General features: G+C 40.9%; 1 protein-coding gene across 4 annotated transcripts in view; it reads right to left on the reverse strand.

The window, feature by feature from the left end:
* Positions 1-18,205, reverse strand: part of SEC14L5 (SEC14 like lipid binding 5) — a 54,271-nt gene that overhangs the window by 13,469 nt on the left and 22,597 nt on the right. For all 4 annotated transcript variants that reach the window (XM_035130630.3, XM_060282758.2, XM_088657420.1 and 1 more), the window contains 4 exons: positions 8,080-8,229; positions 7,840-7,971; positions 1,192-1,320; positions 165-381 (listed from right to left, as the gene is read on the reverse strand). In XM_035130630.3, the coding sequence (XP_034986521.2) occupies positions 165-381; positions 1,192-1,320; positions 7,840-7,971; positions 8,080-8,229 (628 nt within the window). The remainder of the gene's footprint in view (positions 1-164; positions 382-1,191; positions 1,321-7,839; positions 7,972-8,079; positions 8,230-18,205) is intronic.

Below are 18,205 nucleotides of genomic sequence, written 5' to 3' on the forward strand. Positions count from 1 at the left end.
TCCAGAACATAAAGGCATCTAAAGATAGGATTGCAAACTATAGGCCAGGCATGAAAAAAGAAAGGAGGGTGCGCTGTGGCATTTGTTCAGGTTTCAAGCTGAAAAATGCTGAAAGCATCCTAGTGAGATAGCAAGGAACTGCTGACTGGCTTACAAGCACATACCATCTGGGGTTGATGCCTCCACAGAGGAGCAGGTGCTGCCTCGGTGTTCCTTGTCACTTCCGTGTGGGGGTGCTACTGCTGGTACAGTGCCACAATCACATCCTGATGAAGGCCTCTTAGCTGTTTCCCCTCTGACTGCTGGAGGAGTCCATCGGGGGATAAAAGTGATCCCCTGGGAAATCAATTCCTTTAGATAATGCTCTATCACTTCTTTGCCCTGAAAATTAAATGATTTATTAGAGTTATATTCTCAGTCTATACAGATTTGTCAATGAAGGATATTTACATGCAAAAGAAAATGTATGCAATGTTTGCCTAGTTAGTGGATGGAGTTCTAGGTGTGAATCTAGGTTCAAATCCACTTTTATCTGTGAACTGTCATATCCCAGCCGTACCCGCTCAGGCCAACGCCCATGCCAACACACCCACACCCCACACACTTGCAGTGCCTATATTCCCTTTAACAAAATTAATCTGTCAAGTCCAAATGTTCTGTCGTTTGGAGAGGTCTATGCAGCAAACACACAAACACATTTGGATGTATAAAGATTTTCTCATATTCTCTGTATTTAATACGTTACAATGTGAGAAAAGGTACCCTGGAATAAACAAAGTAAACCAGGAATAAAAAGATTATTAATCCTATTAAAAATATTTGCATTCCCATTTAGGAGAACATCAAGAGCTAGTGTGCTAAACCTGATAGATCCATCCCAGAAAAGGCAGAGCCTGGGAAGGACATAAGGTCTCATTTGGGCAGCACAACTTATCAAAACACGTTGTAACCTTGGAGCTGTGCAAGGTCCAACTGCTTGAGTCCAACCCAATCTGCTCTTCTGACTTGTGGGCTGATTTAAACCTGCTTTCCTTTTGATGGCCCATCCCCCACATTCCCTAGTTCTGCTGGCTTGCAGGCAAAGCAGGTCAAGACAATAAAGTGCTTGGAGTTATGCTTGGGCAGTATCTTACAGCAAGTTTTGTCTAAAATAATTCATTTATTTTATTTATTCTACCAATCACAGCTCACCCGCTTGATGTTGGCTGTGTACTGTTTCATTGCAATTTTCTCCACTGTGTTTTCAAAGCCAAAGAATGATTTGATGTCAAGAGATGCAGATTGTTCAAAGCATGTCCAGTCTTCATTCTCAGGGTGAACCTAACCCCAGACACAGATATGGCACAGTTAGAATAAGTACAGCATACTCTAGAAAGGCTGTTCATGATAAAGGCAATGAAACCAGCTCTCAAATGTACTTTCTTTTTGTCTGTTCTCCTTCTAAGAAGACCAAACATTTCTTCTGGTGTAATTGTCAAAAAGGAATAAAGTGTGCAGTTGGCAGCTGAAATGATGAATCACTTGTGAAACCTTGAAAACTGATTTATATGGACATCTATTGCCTATATGGACATCTATTGATCCCCTTCATGGATCAATGCCTTGTCGTGGCGAAGGGGCTTGAATAACTCAGAGAAGCTATGAGCTATGCCATGCAGGGCCACCCAAGATGGACAGGTTATAGTGGAGAGTTTTGACTAAACGTGATCCACCTGGAGAAGGAACTGGCAAGCCACTCCAGTATCCCTGCCAAGAAAACTCCATGGACAAAGACAACAGGCATATAAAAGTTATGACGCTGGAAGATGAGCCCCTCAGGTCGGAAGGCGTCCAACATGCTACTGAGGAAGAGCGGAGGACAAGTACAAGTAGATTCAGAGCTGATGAAGCGGCTGGGCCAAAGCCGAAAGGACGCTCAGTTGCGGATATGCCTGGAAGCGAAAGGAAAGTCCGATGCTGTAAAGAAAAATATTGCATAGGAACCTGGAATGTAAGAACCATGAATGGAGGTAAGCTGGATGTGGTCAAAAATGAGATGACAAGAATAAATATCGACATCCTGGGCATCAGTGAACTAAAATGGAAGGGAATGGGCGAATTCAGTTCGGGTGACTATCATATCTACTACTGTGGGCAAGAATCCTGTAGTAGAAATGGAGTGGCCCTCATAGTCAACAAAAGAGTGGCAAAAGCTGTAATGGGATGCAATCTCAAAAATGACAGAATGATCTCGATACGAATCCAAGGCAGACCTTTTAACATCACAGTAATCCAAGTTTATGCACCAACTACCGGAGCTGAAGAAAGTGAAATTGACCAATTCTATGAAGACCTACAACACCTTCTAGAAATGACACCAAAGAAGGATGTTCTTCTCATTACAGGGGATTGGAATGCTAAAGTAGGGAATCAAGAGATAAAAGGAACAACTGGCAAGTTTGGCCTTGGAGTTAAAAATGAAGCAGGGCAAAGGCTAATAGAGTTCTGTCAAGAGAACAAGCTGGTCATCACAAACACTCTCTTCCAACAACACAAGAGACGACTCTACACATGGATATCACCAAATGGGCAGCATCGAAATCAGATTGATTATATTCTCTGCAGCCAAAGATGGAGAAGCTCTATACAATCAGCAAAAACAAGACCTGGAGCTGACTGTAACTCAGATCATCAGCTTCTTATAGCAAAATTCCAGCTTAAACTGAAGAAAGTAGGAAAAACCACTGGGCCAGTAAGATACAATCTGAATCAAATCCCTTATGAATACACAGTGGAAGTGAGGAACAGGTTTAAGGATTTAGATTTGGTGGACAGAGTGCCTGAAGAACTATGGATGGAGGCTCGTAACATTATACAGGAGGCAGCAACGAAAACCATCCCAAGGAAAAGGAAATGCAAGAAAGCAAAATGGCTGTCCAACGAGGCCTTACAAATAGCGGAGGAGAGGAGGCAAGCAAAATGCAAGGGAGATAGGGAAAGATACAGGAAACTGAATGCAGATTTCCAAAAAACAGCAAGGAGAGACAAGAGGGTCTTCTTAAATGAGCAATGCAAAGAAATAGAGGAAAACAATAGAATGGGGAAAACCAGAGATCTGTTCAAGAAAATTGGAGATATGAAAGGAACATTTCATACAAAGATTACCATAATCAAGGACAAAAGTGGTAAGGACCTAACAGAAGCAGAAGACATCAAGAAGAGGTGGCAAGAATACACAGAGGAATTATACCAGAAAGACATGGAGGTTTCGTACACCCCAGGTAGTGTGGTTGCTGACCTTGAGCCAGACATCTTGGAGAGTGAAGTCAAATGGGCCTTAGAAAGCACTGCTAATAACAAGGCCAGTGGAAGTGATGATATTCCAGCTGAACTATTTAAAATTTTAAAAGATGATGCTGTTAAGGTGCTACACCCAATATGCCAGCAAGTTTGGAAAACTCAGCAATGGCCAGAGGATTGGAGAAGATCAGTCTACATCCCAATTCCAAAGAAGGGCAGTGCCAAAGAATGCTCCAACTACCGCACAATTGCGCTCATTTCACACGCTAGCAAGGTTATGCTTAAAATTCTACAAGGCAGGCTTAGGCAGTATGTGGACCGAGAACTCCCAGAAGTGCAAGCTGGATTTCGAAAGGGCAGAGGAACCAGAGACCAAATAGCAAACATGCGCTGGATTATGGAGAAAGCTAGAGAGTTCCAGAAAAACGTCTACTTCTGCTTCATTGACTATGCAAAAGCCTTTGACTGTGTCGACCACAGCAAACTATGGCAAGTTCTTAAAGAAATGGGAGTGCCTGATCACCTCATCTGTCTCCTGAGAAATCTCTATGTGGGACAAGAAGCTACAGTTAGAACTGGATATGGAACGACTGAGTGGTTCAAAATTGGGAAAGGAGTACGACAAGGTTGTATATTGTCTCCCTGCTTATTTAACTTGTATGCAGAATTCATCATGCGAAAGGCTGGACTAGATGAATCCCAAGCCGGAATTAAGATTGCCGGAAGAAATATCAACAACCTCAGATATGCAGATGACACAACCTTGATGGCAGAAAGCGAGGAGGAATTAAAGAACCTTTTAATGAGGGTGAAAGAGGAGAGCGCAAAATATGGTCTGAAGCTCAACATCAAAAAAACCAAGATCATGGCCAATGGTCCCATCACCTCCTGGCAAATAGAAGGGGAAGAAATGGAGGCAGTGAGAGATTTTACTTTCTTGGGCTCCTTGATCACTGCAGATGGTGACAGCAGTCACGAAATTAAAAGACGCCTGCTTCTTGGGAGGAAAGCAATGACAAACCTAGACAGCATCTTAAAAAGCAGAGACATCACCTTGCCGACAAAGGTCCGTATAGTTAAAGCTATGGTTTTCCCAGTAGTGATGTATGGAAGTGAGAGCTGGACCATAAAGAAGGCTGATCGCCGAAGAATTGATGCTTTTGAATTATGGTGCTGGAGGAGACTGTTGAGAGTCCCATGGACTGCAAGAAGATCAAACCTATCCATTCTTAAGGAAATCAGCCCTGAGTGCTCCCTGGAAGGACAGATCGTGAAGCTGAGGCTCCAATACTTTGGCCACCTCATGAGAAGAGAAGAATCCTTGGAAAAGACACTGATGTTAGGAAAGATTGAGGGCACTAGGAGAAGGGGACGTCAGAGGACAAGATGGTTGAACAGTGTTCTCGAAGCTACGAACATGAGTTTGACCAAACTGCGGGAGGCAGTGCAAGACAGGAGTGCCTGGCGTGCTATGGTCCATGGGGTCACGAAGAGTCGGACACGACTAAACGACTAAACAACAACAATTGCCTAGTGTTCCTACCTGTTGGAAACAGGGTTAGTGTGGCATTTGAACAGCTTTGCCTCAAGCCACAAAGTTTTCCTTACACTTCAGGTAGTTTGTAGTTTCTGTTCCAGTCACTGTAGCAGTAGACAGGCTATGCACCCAGTGAGATGGAAGATTCTTAGCAAAATAAATTAACTGAGGAAAATATAGAATTAAAGCCAAGCTGAGAATGAACTCATAAAGCTCAGGCTCCATAAAAGTATCACTCTTTCCCTCTCCCACTCATCAGAAACAACAATTGGTATGCAAATTATAGTGGTATTCCATGAAGTCACCCTCTTTCAGAACTCAAGTTGGGTCAAGAACTAGATGTGATGGTGTGCTGAACAGCTGTAAAGTAGGGGAGAGAACACAATCTCCAAGTAAAAAGCTGTGGGCAGGAGGGTTTGCTGAACCCTTCTGATGGTTCCCTCATACCATTTTTCTTCAAGCTTGCAGACCTGAAATATGCCAGCTAGTAGAAAAATAGTGTAGAGAGGGAAGCGGCAGTTGGAAGGATTCAGCACCACCCCACCCACCATGTTTCCACTTGAAATCACCTGCCCAGCTTTTCAGCATTTTGGTAGTGACCTATATTTAAAGACAAAGGTCTGCTTCCTTCATGTCTCATTCCATCCTCAGGCAGCACCTGAGACAAAGCTAAAGAGACAGCAGAATAGAAGTGCCACTGTATTTTTAAGCAGATGCACACAACACATTGGTTCTTAGCTGTAGAGAAATAGACTGAAATTTAAGAGACCTGTAGGCTTTAGTCACAAAAGGTCACCCAAAGCAGCAGAAGTTCCAAGTCTCTCAGCTTTCAAGAAGCTGCTGTCTTGAATACATGCCAACAAAACAGATAAGTAAGGTAACACAATCTGAGCTTTTGTTTATCAAACACAAAAGGGTATTTAATTGCTTTCAGAGATAGACCAAGCTGCTCTTAAATGTCACTGGCAGAACCAACCCATAAACCTCTGCTGAACCGAATATAGGCTTACATGGCACATGACACACCATTGTTATAATAGCTACCTGGCTACATAGTGATGGCCTTGCAGCAAATATCACTAACAAAAAAATAAGTGGGAGACATAAGACAGAAAGAACATGAAGCAGGGAATCTAGGAACTACGTTCACTTAGGGTACAGTTGTTCCTTCTGGTTTCTGCTGCTCTAATTACGAGAGTTTTGAAGTGCACAGCTATATTAAGACAATCGATAGTATAGACCAGAACAGCCCTGTACCAAATTCAACTCCCACTACCTTACAATCCCTGGGAACAAGATCACAGCAGGCATTTTGCTTATCTAATGTTAGATAATGCAGCTTGGTAACACGTGTCATGCTGGTCAGTTAAGCATTGGCATAACACAAATGCATGTTCAACTCAAGTGAAAACCACAAACACAGGCAGTCTTATAACTGTCCTAGTAGCCCTCTCAACACAATACCGTATTTCATGCATACTGGTCGCCACCACGTAATAGCTGCACCTCCCCTTTTTCGGACCCCAAAAATGATCCCAGAGCATTCCCCACATAATAGTCTCAGGGTAACTTATGCAGCTCCACTAGGCTTCAGGCCCCTTCATTTCCTCCCCCAGTGGCTGCCACCCCTGCTCCCCTTGTACCTCACCATCTCGACCATGAGCTCCTAGTGGGAGCGGAGTGGGAGAGATTGTTTCCTCCCATCTGCCTGCTGCTTTTTTATTGTTGCTTCATTGGGAACCAATGTAGGGGATGGCCAGGCCATGTGTGCTGAGGGGAGACGTGGCGGGTGGTGGCAGGCCTGGCTGCTGGCGCCACTTGTTTGCTGTTCCCACGGCATTCCTTACCAGAACTTCCTGTCCAAATTTAAATGGCTACTCCACTCTTGCAATGCAAAATATAGAGCAGTTTCGTTCACCATAGAGATTCTGATAAATGAGCGAGGCTGCTGCATGTCAATAGTCTGGACAAGAGAACATATGCACAAGGGAGGCTTCATTTTTACAGAAAGGTACACTAGTGTCTTTCTGTTTTCTCTTCCAATAACAACAGTTACTTTGTCTCTGGTTCACGCTCACTCTCCCCATGCCGCTGGCCCGGTTCCTTGGATCCACCTGTTGTTGTCCCTACTTTTTTCCTCACATAATGATCACACTTTCGTATTTCCCTGCATAATAGTCACACGCCCCTTTTTGGAAATGAAAAATCGTCACCAAAAAATGCAACCATTACATGGTGAAATAGGGTAGCTCTGGAACTAGATGAATTTTCAGCATCAGTACTGATGTTTGAATCTTAGCTAAAGAGAACCAAGAAAAAATAACAACACAATCCCATCTGAAATGTATGCCTCACCATTCAGCAGCCAACTACTATCCCCAGAGCACTTTCCCTTTTTTCAGTTTAAAGGTAAAGGTAAAGGGACCCCTGACCCCGTGACCGACTCTGGGGTTGCGCGCTCATCTCGCATTATTGGCCGAGGGAGCTGGCGTATAGCTTCCAGGTCATGTGGCCAGCATGACAAAGCCACTTCTGGCAAACCAGAGCAGCACACGGAAACGCCGTTTACCTTCCCGCTGTAGCGGTTCCTATTTATCTACTTGCACTTTGACGTGCTTTCGAACTGCTAGGTTGGCAGGAGCTGGGACCAAGCAACGGGAGCTCACCCCATTGCAGGGATTCGAACCGCCGACCTTCTGATCAGCAAGCCCTAGGCTCAGTGGTTTAACCACAGCGCCACCTGGGTCCCTTTTTCAGTTTAGGACACCTCCAAAAGCAGCAAGCAGAGACAACTTATTTTATTCGCCAGTATAAGTACTGGCAAAGGTTACAACCCTTCAAACAAACATACAGAGATCCAAATCCAAACCAGTAAAATCTGCATTCAGTTACAGCCAACTGTACAAGCCTAAGAATGTTATTCCTAGTAACAATAAGACAGAAACAACTACTAGAGCCACCAAGATTCAAACCCACCCAATGCACTTTGAAGAGAAGGGAAATCTGATAGAAAGAATGCTTACTGAATAGTTACATGTCTCCAGGACAATGACACGGTTGGCAAAAGTCTCATTATGAGCTTCGATCACAAGTGTTCGCTCCTTCCAGTTGACCGTGTTTTTTTGTATGAAAAAGACATATTCTACTCCAGCAATCTGAAAAGGGGAAATAAGATTAGCATGTAAGGACTACAGTGGGATATATTATGAGCACAGCCCAGGCAGCCTTAAGAATACATGTCTATGAGGAATCTTAGCTCTCACCTTCTTCAGTAACCGAGGTGCATCTACATTCAATTTACAGCTGCGTTCAATTATGTGGATGGCTCCATCATCACTCTTGGATTCACTAAGGATCTCACTGCCCAGGAAAACAGGGATCTCTGGGCAAGTAGGGAAGCGCTTTTCATAGGCCTGAAACACACACACACACACACACACACACACACACACACACACACACACACGAGAGAGAGAGAGAGAGAGAGAGAGAGAGAGAGAGAGAGAGAGAGAGAGAGAGAGAGAGAGAGAGAGAGAAAGAGAGGGGGGGAGAGGGAGAGGGAGAGGGAGAGGGAGAGGGAGAGGGAGAGGGAGAGAGAGAATATATGTTAATGCTGTAAAGGCCATTCTTCTTTTTTTCTTGGAATCCTCTTTTTCTTTATCACACAACTCTGTAGCACACATCACTGTAATGAATGAAAGTGAATGGTGTTTGCAAGTTCTTTTTTTTTTAAAAAAAGGTGGATGAATGCCTGTGAACCTGCACAGTAACGCACACATGGAATCTGCTGTGCCTTTGCTCACTGAATGCCTGTGCAGCTGTGTGTGATTATTAAATATTAAAATAATATTGAATAAAATGATTATGATGTGATGTGGGCTGAGGTGAAACCATGGTAGAGGTCAGTGGAAGTGATATATCATGGGTGTTATACTCAAGATTACAGAGTGGTGGAACAGAGTACTGGACTAGGATGTGGGACACTAGGGTTCAGCATCCCCAGTGATAGAAATCGGAGTCCAACAATATCTTAATGGCCACAGGTACCACATTCTTCATCTACTTTTGACTGGCAGCAGCTCTCCAGGGCGTCAGACAGAGGAAGTGTCCCATCACTTGCTACCTGGCCCTTCTTTGTTTTCCTGCCAAAGATTGAAGCCAAGACCCTCTGCATGCAAATGATGTGACCTACCATTGAGCTGTACCCACTGCCCAAACACAATATGAAAAGTGAGGACAGAAAAACCCTGGATAGCTATTAAAAATAGTAATAAGATAAAAGAATGTTACATGTCATGCCCAATCTCTGCTGAGTAGTAGTTAAGATTTCAGGGGTTCCAGGCACTCACCCAGGGTTGTGTTTCTATTGGAAAATCAAGGCACAGAGGAGTCTGTAGTGTCTTAGAAATATGGTTTATTCATACATATTTACACCTGAAGCCTTCAATGGAGAGAGAGTGCAAAACATTACACCCTAAGAGTGTCCTTTGTTGCTCCTTTCATAGCTTCTGCAAGCTTGGGTCCAAAGCAGCAACCAGTCATGGCCCCTGGTCTCTCAATGCAGCCTCTCCTAGCCTGTGCACATGGAATTCTCCCTAATTTCCAGAACACCTTGCCAAAAACCTCTGTGTAAGAGGACAACTTGTTTTCCTGTAACATCACACCCATGCTGCCCTGGCAACCTCCCATAAGGTCTTTTGTCTTGTGGATGGCTTTTGCATTGGGTTAATGGCATGGCCATTATCTCTACCTGCCCCTCTATCTGGCAGAAAAACAAGCTCAGCCTGTCAGCTAACCTTTATTATCAAGGCTCTGATTAAACCCTAACACCCAATAATCTAGAGGGGGAAATCTGGGAGATCCCCACTAACTCATAACAATAACTTTTGAAGACCCTTTAATTACTTTTTATTTGTATAAGAATATTTTTAGTAAAAAAAATGCATTTCTTTCCTCCTCATTTTATAGATCGACATTTAGTTTCAAGTAGCAAGGGATTGTTCCCCATTGTTTGACTCCCCTGTTGCCCCCAAGTTCCCATCCCATCCTTTTTGGGGGTATTGTTTTGTTCTTATTATTGTTTCTTATGTATTTTGTGTTTTTATGCTGTGTACTTCCCTGAGATCTATGGATGACGGTTGGTATACAAATGTAATAAATCATCACCATCATTTTCTAGCTAAAACACAAAGCCCTTGTGTTATGTAAGATGCCCTGTCCCCAACTGGCTCTTGGAAATCAATACAGACTAAGGGAAACACACAACTACTGTTATTGTTTTTTTGAGCAGTTGTTGTTAGACTGGCAAATAGGAAAATCAGTTGCTATGTGGCAGAAGTTGACCAATAGATATGTCACAGTAGTAAAGGTAGACACAAAGCATCTACAGTGAAGGTCTCCAGAGACAATGCTATGCAGAGCTACTATTTTGGGCAGACTCCCAAAAGCATAGAACAATGAAACATTTTAAGAAATACACAATAGTATGTTTCAGGCCAATCTGGGGCTCTGGCAAGTGTGGAATGGCTTATACTGAAAAACTCAATTATGCTAGATTTTAGAACACGCCTTTGGACTTCTATATCCAAGACATTTAACCATCAAGATACATTGCAGCACAGTCTCTGATCACAACTCAGGCAAGCAGTGAACAGCTGATGTTATATTTAACATGGTTCACCTTTAACATGACAACTTTGCTAAGGATTAAATTACATTTGATGATGCACAAGTTACCATGACCTCTCAACTTTGTGTGGTGCAAAATTCCCGCATGGCTCAAATAAAGGGAGAATACTGTACATAAGGTCTATACAGGTTTATTACCGGTACTCAGGATTTGCTAGGGGAAATGATGATAATAATAAATAATAATAATAATAATAATAATAATAATAATAATAATAATAATACATTTAGTGATGAAAATCTTCAAAAGATAGATGAAAGTTGTTTCAGCTGGAAATGGCATTATGAATAGATGCAAACCCTTTTTATAAAATAAGACGTATTCCTAGAAAAGGTTTTAAAAATACATACATTAACCCAGTAATTCTCTCAATATATGTGATTTTAAGCCAAGATTTGGAGTCCTGCTGAAATTGTGGAGCGGAGCAAAGAAAACCAACTGTATTCTGGCTGATATTAGATGTCAAACATATCACATGGCAGAGCAAACCCAGTAAAGGCTAACAGAGCCAATGTGCATCTACATAATTTTCACAAAGTAACATCCTACATGTGAGACTTCTATGGATCCTAACAAAAATTCCAAAGTGTATTTTTTCGATCAGAAAAGTGACTGCAATGACAAAAAAGCAATTATTTTGTTTGGTAAAGACTGAAACACAAATGAACAAAGGAAGACATTAGCTTTTTATTACCGGTAGCTCTTGCATCCTGCCACTGGTATGTCAAGGAACTTAAGAGTGGCAATTAAGCCTTGCAGCCTTCCTGTGAAAGGTGGCCATTTGCCCAAAGTCATGAAATTTGCAGCCAAGCAGGGATTTGAACCTAAGTACAGTATTCCAAACCTGCAGCCAATGCACCACACTAGCTTTCTTTTAGCCAGTATTTAAGTGTCTAGGCCAGTCTTCTGCAACCTGGTGCCCTCCAGATTCTTTGGACTTCAAGTTCAATCTTCTCTGACCTTTTGACCAATGCTGACTGGGGCCAACAGAAATTGCAATCCTAAACATCTAGAAGGCAGCAGTGGAGGGAAGGCCAGGGTAGGCATATCAGCACCAATTTTACCACCAGAGGACTACTACACAAGCTTTTCTTTCATCTTATCATGGTCTATTTTTGCATGCCATATAGGACGAGGGAACAAAGCACAGACGCAGTATCAAGGGCAGCGAACTAGGCAAACCTTGTTGGCAAGCCAAGGAAAAGAACAAGTTCAGCTAATGAGGACAGCTGGCTGAGAACAGCAATGTATGTGTCACTCTGTGATTGACAAGACAGTTTCCACTTGCCAGGGACTGCAGTGAAATTTCATTAACTGGAATATGTAATCAAAACCAAGTCCTCAGAGTCTTATAGTTACCTGATTTGCATCTATTTGAAAGGCCATGGCTAGGTTATTTAATTACATGGGGTCCAATGACTGAGTTTTGTATGTCTGAAAGACGACACTACTTCAAAGATTCCGCATTCTACATTGTTGTTGTTGTTGTTGCTGCTGCTGCTGTTGATAAAGTCACTTTCTTCAAAAATGTGATCCAAACCAACTTAAAAAATAGTGTAAATAAAGAACTGTTAAAGTGAAAGCATTCAAGCCTTAGCTGGCTAGGTCATATCACGACTATATAAATATCAATTCTATGAAAATACTCTTTCCTATTTCAGGTTTTGCCAATATACATTTCTCCTGTTATGGTTAAAAATAGCAACTTAAATTAAATTATGTATTTTATTTTATTAGTTTTTAGGAAAAAGAATCAGTCTCAGTCAATAAATTTTTTTTTAGGCACAGGAACAAAGGAGGGCTAGGAATACCCAATCTCAAATACAGTAATACTATGCAACTTTCTAAATTAAATCATTGACACCCTCATTAAAGGCAAAGTGGAGATTTCATGGGTACAAACAGAAAGCACCCACACAAGACTATTGGTACATGCTCTGCCCTTCCTGTAGTTGTCTCACAGAACAAGAAAAGGTGGGCAATCCATTCTTAAAAGTAACATTGATGGTGTGGTGGAATTAGAACTCAGTTTTGGCTCCTAGGCTTTCACTGCGGATGCCTCTGTTAGATCACTCCTCATTAAAGCATGCAGATAAATATAAGCAACTCCTAGATCCCGAAAAAAATAGTTTCTATAGAATTAGAGATATGTTTGTAAGAGTTAAAGCAATCTCAAAATAGGAACTGGTGGCAAAAACAAAAGGCATAAAATTGTCATAGATGCAATGGCACCCACCCTGTGGAACACCCTCCCATCAGAGGTCAGAGAGATAAACAGCTACCTGACATTTAGAAAATACCTAAAGGCAGCCTTGTTTAGGGAAGTTTTTAATCTGTGATATTTGATGTATTTTAATGTTTGTTGGAAGCCGCCCAGAGTGGCAGGGGAACCCCAGCCAGATGGGCGGGGTATAAATAATAAATTATTATTATTATTATGTATCAATGGTGCACTTTTGTAAAGTATCTGGAATACATGTATCTGAAGTGTATCTGAAGAAGTGTGCATGCACACGAAAGCTCATACCAAAATAAAAACTTAGTTGGTCTTTAAGGTGCTACTGAAGGAATTTTTTTTATTTTGGAATACATGGGTGAGGGCTTTGGACACTTGACACCTTTTGATTCGCTATGTAGCAGAACTAGCCATGACACAAAACATCTTCCTCCCAGAATCTCAGTACTATCAGCAAATCTTTAACTAGGCAACAGTGTTAGTACACAAATTCAACATAAAAACAAGTGTACGTGTATAGCCGTTATCAGGTTCCTTATAGCTGCCTTGTTGAAGCTGTGACCTAGCCTGAACCTGATTTGTGCAATACCATATTATCACAACACATGGAAATTTAGCTGTAGGCCTAACAAAGAGGAAAAAGTTGTGACTAAATGCAGAATTCAGGCTGAACTGAAGCATAATGCTCAAATTAATACTGTACAACATAAGAGCTACACAATAGGAATGCTGCTATGGGGACTGTTCCTTCAAGTTATTCAGGGAAAAGTTTCTAAGCAAACAGACCGCGGCTATAGCCGTAAGTCAGTACAAAATGCTTGGTTTTAATTTTAGCAGATGGTAGAAAAGAATTGTGTGTTCTGCAAGTTATGCCAGCTAGGGCATGCAGATGGAATGGGCATGTGCCTATCCAGAGTCCCATATACAGTGGTACCTCTACTTACAAATAACTCTACTTACGAATTTTTCTACTTACAAATGGAGCTCCGTCCACCATCTTGGATGCGGTTTAGATAGGGTTGCTTCGACTTACGATTTTTTTCTCCCGATGGGATTCGACTTACAATTTTTTTCGACTTACAAATGTGTGTTCGGAACGCATTATAAATTCGTAAGTAGAGGTACCACTGTACCAGCATTTTGCTCTCAGCATAAGTAGGAACTTCCCATATCCGTATATGAGGATCAACCTGACTATAAATGAAGCTGTCTGATCAATAGTCCTGATACCAATCACAAATGTGAAGTATTTTAATTTTTTCCTGACTGCAGGATAATGAGAGGAGCAGCCAAGAAACTGGACAAAGGCCTGTTCCACAATACCCTGTTCCACAATACCCACAGTGACAGAGTGCACTGTCACAACATCTCTATCACATGGGCAGTTGCTTCCTATGCATTCTACTTGTGGAAAAGTTATTGCCAAGACTATTTACTCATTTCAACTATATAGCAAATAGTCATGATTAACAGCCAAGATTAAAGTAAAGATAGGATCAGAGTGGCTGCTGGTCTTCCTTACTATTCTATGAAGAAGAAGAAACGTGAGCATTAGAAGTAAACATTGAAACATATGTTTTTGCACACAGAGCAGCAAAAGAGAAATTGCAAAAGTTCAATGCAAAAAAGAGTAATTTCTAATAAATAATAATAATAATAATAATAATAATAATAATAATAATAATAATTCATTTATACCCTGCCCATCTGGCCCATCTGTTTCCCCAGCCACTCTGGGCGGCTTCCAGCAAAATGTTAAAATACAATAATTAATAAAATATTAAAAGCTTCCCTAAACAGGGCTGCCTTCAGATGTCTTCTAAAAGTCAGGTAGTTGTTTATTTCTTTGACATCTGGTAGGAGGGCATTCCACAGGGCGGGCACCACTACCTAGAAGGCCCTCTTCCTGGTTCCCTGTAACTTTGCTTCTCACAGTTAGGGAACTGCCAGAAGGCCCTCGGCGCTGGACCTCAGTGCTTGCTCAGAAACCCTTTTCCTAATCTTCTTTTTGGTCAGTCTTATGGCTACTTCCTAGTTATATTTTCTTCAGGGAAATGCATTTGAAAGTTAGTCCTGTAAGAAAAATCATAAACTGGCAAGCAGTTACAAACCAATGGTGAGTCAGACACAATGTATGAGAGTCTGGAGATGGGTTAGCCTATCTTTGTATCTGCCATGGGCAACTGACCAACATAACTCCCCTCACCACCACCGCACACATTCCACGACAGTACAGCTGCCAAGCCACATACGAAGGGGTCAATGAGTACTGTAAGCTAGCCCCATATTGTGTCTGAATCTACAATTATAAAATACATCCCTAAGCAACAGTACATTCACAAACCACACACTGTCATGTTTCATTGCAGATATATTTCCTATGTGGCTGTAGGGCCTACAGTGCATCTCATGTGCAGAGCCATCCAAGGATACGGTAGGCCACTGGGGACAAGTCTGCCATTTTGACATTTGGATAGGGACAGAGCTCTGTCAAACCACTTTAGCTGCTCTCCACAAACCTCTGAAATCATCAGTTCAAGTTTCCTGACTGCTGACTAAATTTCAAAGGAAATTTAGTAGAAACTGCTCTTTGCTGCAGGGAGAATCCTCTAACGAATGCAAAGCTTGAGGGAGTAAAAGTCTGTCACATTATGCATATCCGAGTTAAGATTCTGATTTGAGAAACTTTAAATAAAAATATTAGGGCCTCCCGGGTCTATATATTACGAAAGGAAGTGGCTGTTTCAAGGAACTAGATTATGTTTGACCTAGATACAGTGACATCTTCTCATAGGATGGATCAGTACAATGTCAGTACCTGATGTTGAGATAAGTATGGGGAAACTAATCCAGTAAATTCATTAAACTCAGCCCCATGGAAAGCACAAAGTATTTGCAAACAATCACAGTGGGTCTGTATACCACCCCTTTAAGCACAGTGTCTTCATAAAGACTATCAAACCACATGTAGTATAACAGTGACTACAGCATCTCTTGTTACTTACAAGTTGTGTACTGTTGAAAAACATGATATTGTTTTGTTTTGTTTTTATATGCTTTATTATGCTTACACAGCAACAAGATACACAAAAAGAAAATATTTACGTCATTTCTAACAAACTACACCGTTAACCAAAAAAAATAAATTTGTATAATTGACAATAAACCTTCTTGAAATACATTGACTTCCCGTCTTCTCCATACTTTATTTCTAGTTTACTAACTTTTTGCATAATCTATTCATTTTACAATAAAATATTATTTCTCCTGTATCCTTATTTCTTACTTAGTACTACTACAGAGGTTATTCAAAAGCAGCGACCGAATTCAGACTTCCACAGTTGTTCTTAAGATATGTTTTAAGAGGTTCCTATTTTACAATAAATACTTGTTTTGATTTATCCTTCATTCTTTCAGTTAATTTGGCTAACTGCATATTCAACTAGTTTCTGTAATCATTCCGACCTCGAAGGGGTTTTGTCACTTTTCCAATTACTCACTATTAAAATTCTCGCGGCAATGGTGGCATATAGAAAGATATCTTTCACATTCTGAGGAATATAGGGTCCTGTAATTCCCAGTAAGGAGGCCTTTGGGGTTTTTTTGTGAATGAGGCCCCTAACCTAAGTTCTAAATAGACATCACCCCCAAAAGGCTTAATTTTTTTACATAGCCACCACATATGGAACATTGTACCGGTACAATGAAAAACATGATATTGTTGCTGAGACAGGTTGATTTTGGAGTTGTATATTTTAATTATAAAGTAGTGCTACTGGTTTTAATTTTATTTTATTACATTCATTTAACATGTGTAAGTCACATTTGAGTTCATTTTTACATGGAAAGACAACTAAAATAAATAATGAACCCAATTAAGTACAGTACTATCCTGAATGCTCAATTCCAGTCCTCTGGAGGAAAATATTCATTAAAAGAAACATGCTTCCTATAAATCAAAGCCTCATCTCCTTTGAGCAAAAGCATCTATACAATATCCGCAAGATTATCATACGGTTCCTTCAAATCTTTCTCCAAGAGATGCATTTCACACATTAGCAGATTTTGAATCATCAGATTGAGAAGTTGCAACACTTGGCACACAGATGGTGAAAACTGCGGTGAAGACTGTTAATACTAACAGAAACACTAAGCAAAATAAAAAAATTCCTTCAGTAGCACCTTAAAGACCAACTAAGTTTATATTTTGGTATGAGCTTTCGTGTGCATGCACACTTCTTCAGATACACGTGCAAGTTTCTTGGTGAGGTTGATGGACTTCCATTTCATGCGGCTCAATGTGGTGCCTTCCATAGTTCTAGTTACAGGTAGGTAGCCTGTATCTGAAGAAGTGTGCATGCACACGAAAGCTCATACCAAAATATAAACTTAGTTGGTCTTTAAGGTGCTACTGAAGGATTTTTTTTATTTTGCTTCGACTCAGACCAACACGGCTACCTACCTGTAACTAGAAACACTAAGGTGAACCTCAGAACAGCAATCTACAAGAGTGTGTTGACTGAACCCAGAGGCCCAGCACCCAAAGAGTTTGTTCTTTATAAGGATCTTTTTTATTTACAGAGTGGGAATACCTCATTAAAATTGTTTAAAGTAAAAGCTTCTAGAAGGTAGAGATAATATGATCACCCAACACTTTGGCAAAATATTCCCAAAGATACAAAAGGTGACCCTGCTCTTCGGCAGCATCCCAACTTTTATGTAGTCATCCTCACAAGTTGATATTTTCTAGTCACTTCCTAAAGCAAAAGCTCCACTCAAAGTTTCTGTCTACCGGTCTGCACATTCCTCAAGTGCATTTATTGTATTCTTCATAAGAACAGGCTTTAACGATCCATCTGTTTATGCTGGCAAGGAACTGGTGAATTCCAAACCAAAACAACATAGCGATCCAGGGCTCCACTTGCCTAGAAGCCAAGCCCTTTGATATTGTTCCTTTGATATTCTTATGCTCTTTGATATTGGCCCTTTGATATTGTTATGCTCAGAATCACATTATTGCTATTACAAAAATGTTCTCAGATTAAATCCTAGCACTAAAAACAAAAGCTAGTGCTAGGTGTTGCCTTAAGTTAAATAATTTAAGCAACATATTTATGCTTAACTGTATAATGTAATCAAGTTTCATTTTGGCAGTTACACTTTCTTGTAAGTAGCAATCTTTTTGCAACCTAGGCATCATGGACAGAATGCATCATGTTTTTCTAGAAGCTCTTGTTACATGTGATTTAAGTTCTAGCTGAGGATTAAAAACATTCAGGATTCAGTTTTGTTTTTACCAGAGCATAATTCATTTAGCATGTTAGTTTCACCTTCTATAAATCCAAGGGGTTACAACAGTACATTAGATTGCCTAAGACATTTTGTCAAGTAGAGAAAAATCCTGAAATAAAAAATGCAACAAAAAGAAATGCATCAATATTTGGTCTTTAAAAGATATGCTACC

The sequence above is a fragment of the Zootoca vivipara genome, chromosome 13 (assembly GCF_965207765.1).
Source record: "Zootoca vivipara chromosome 13, rZooViv2.hap1.1, whole genome shotgun sequence".
Classification (NCBI taxonomy): Eukaryota; Metazoa; Chordata; class Lepidosauria; order Squamata; family Lacertidae; genus Zootoca; species Zootoca vivipara.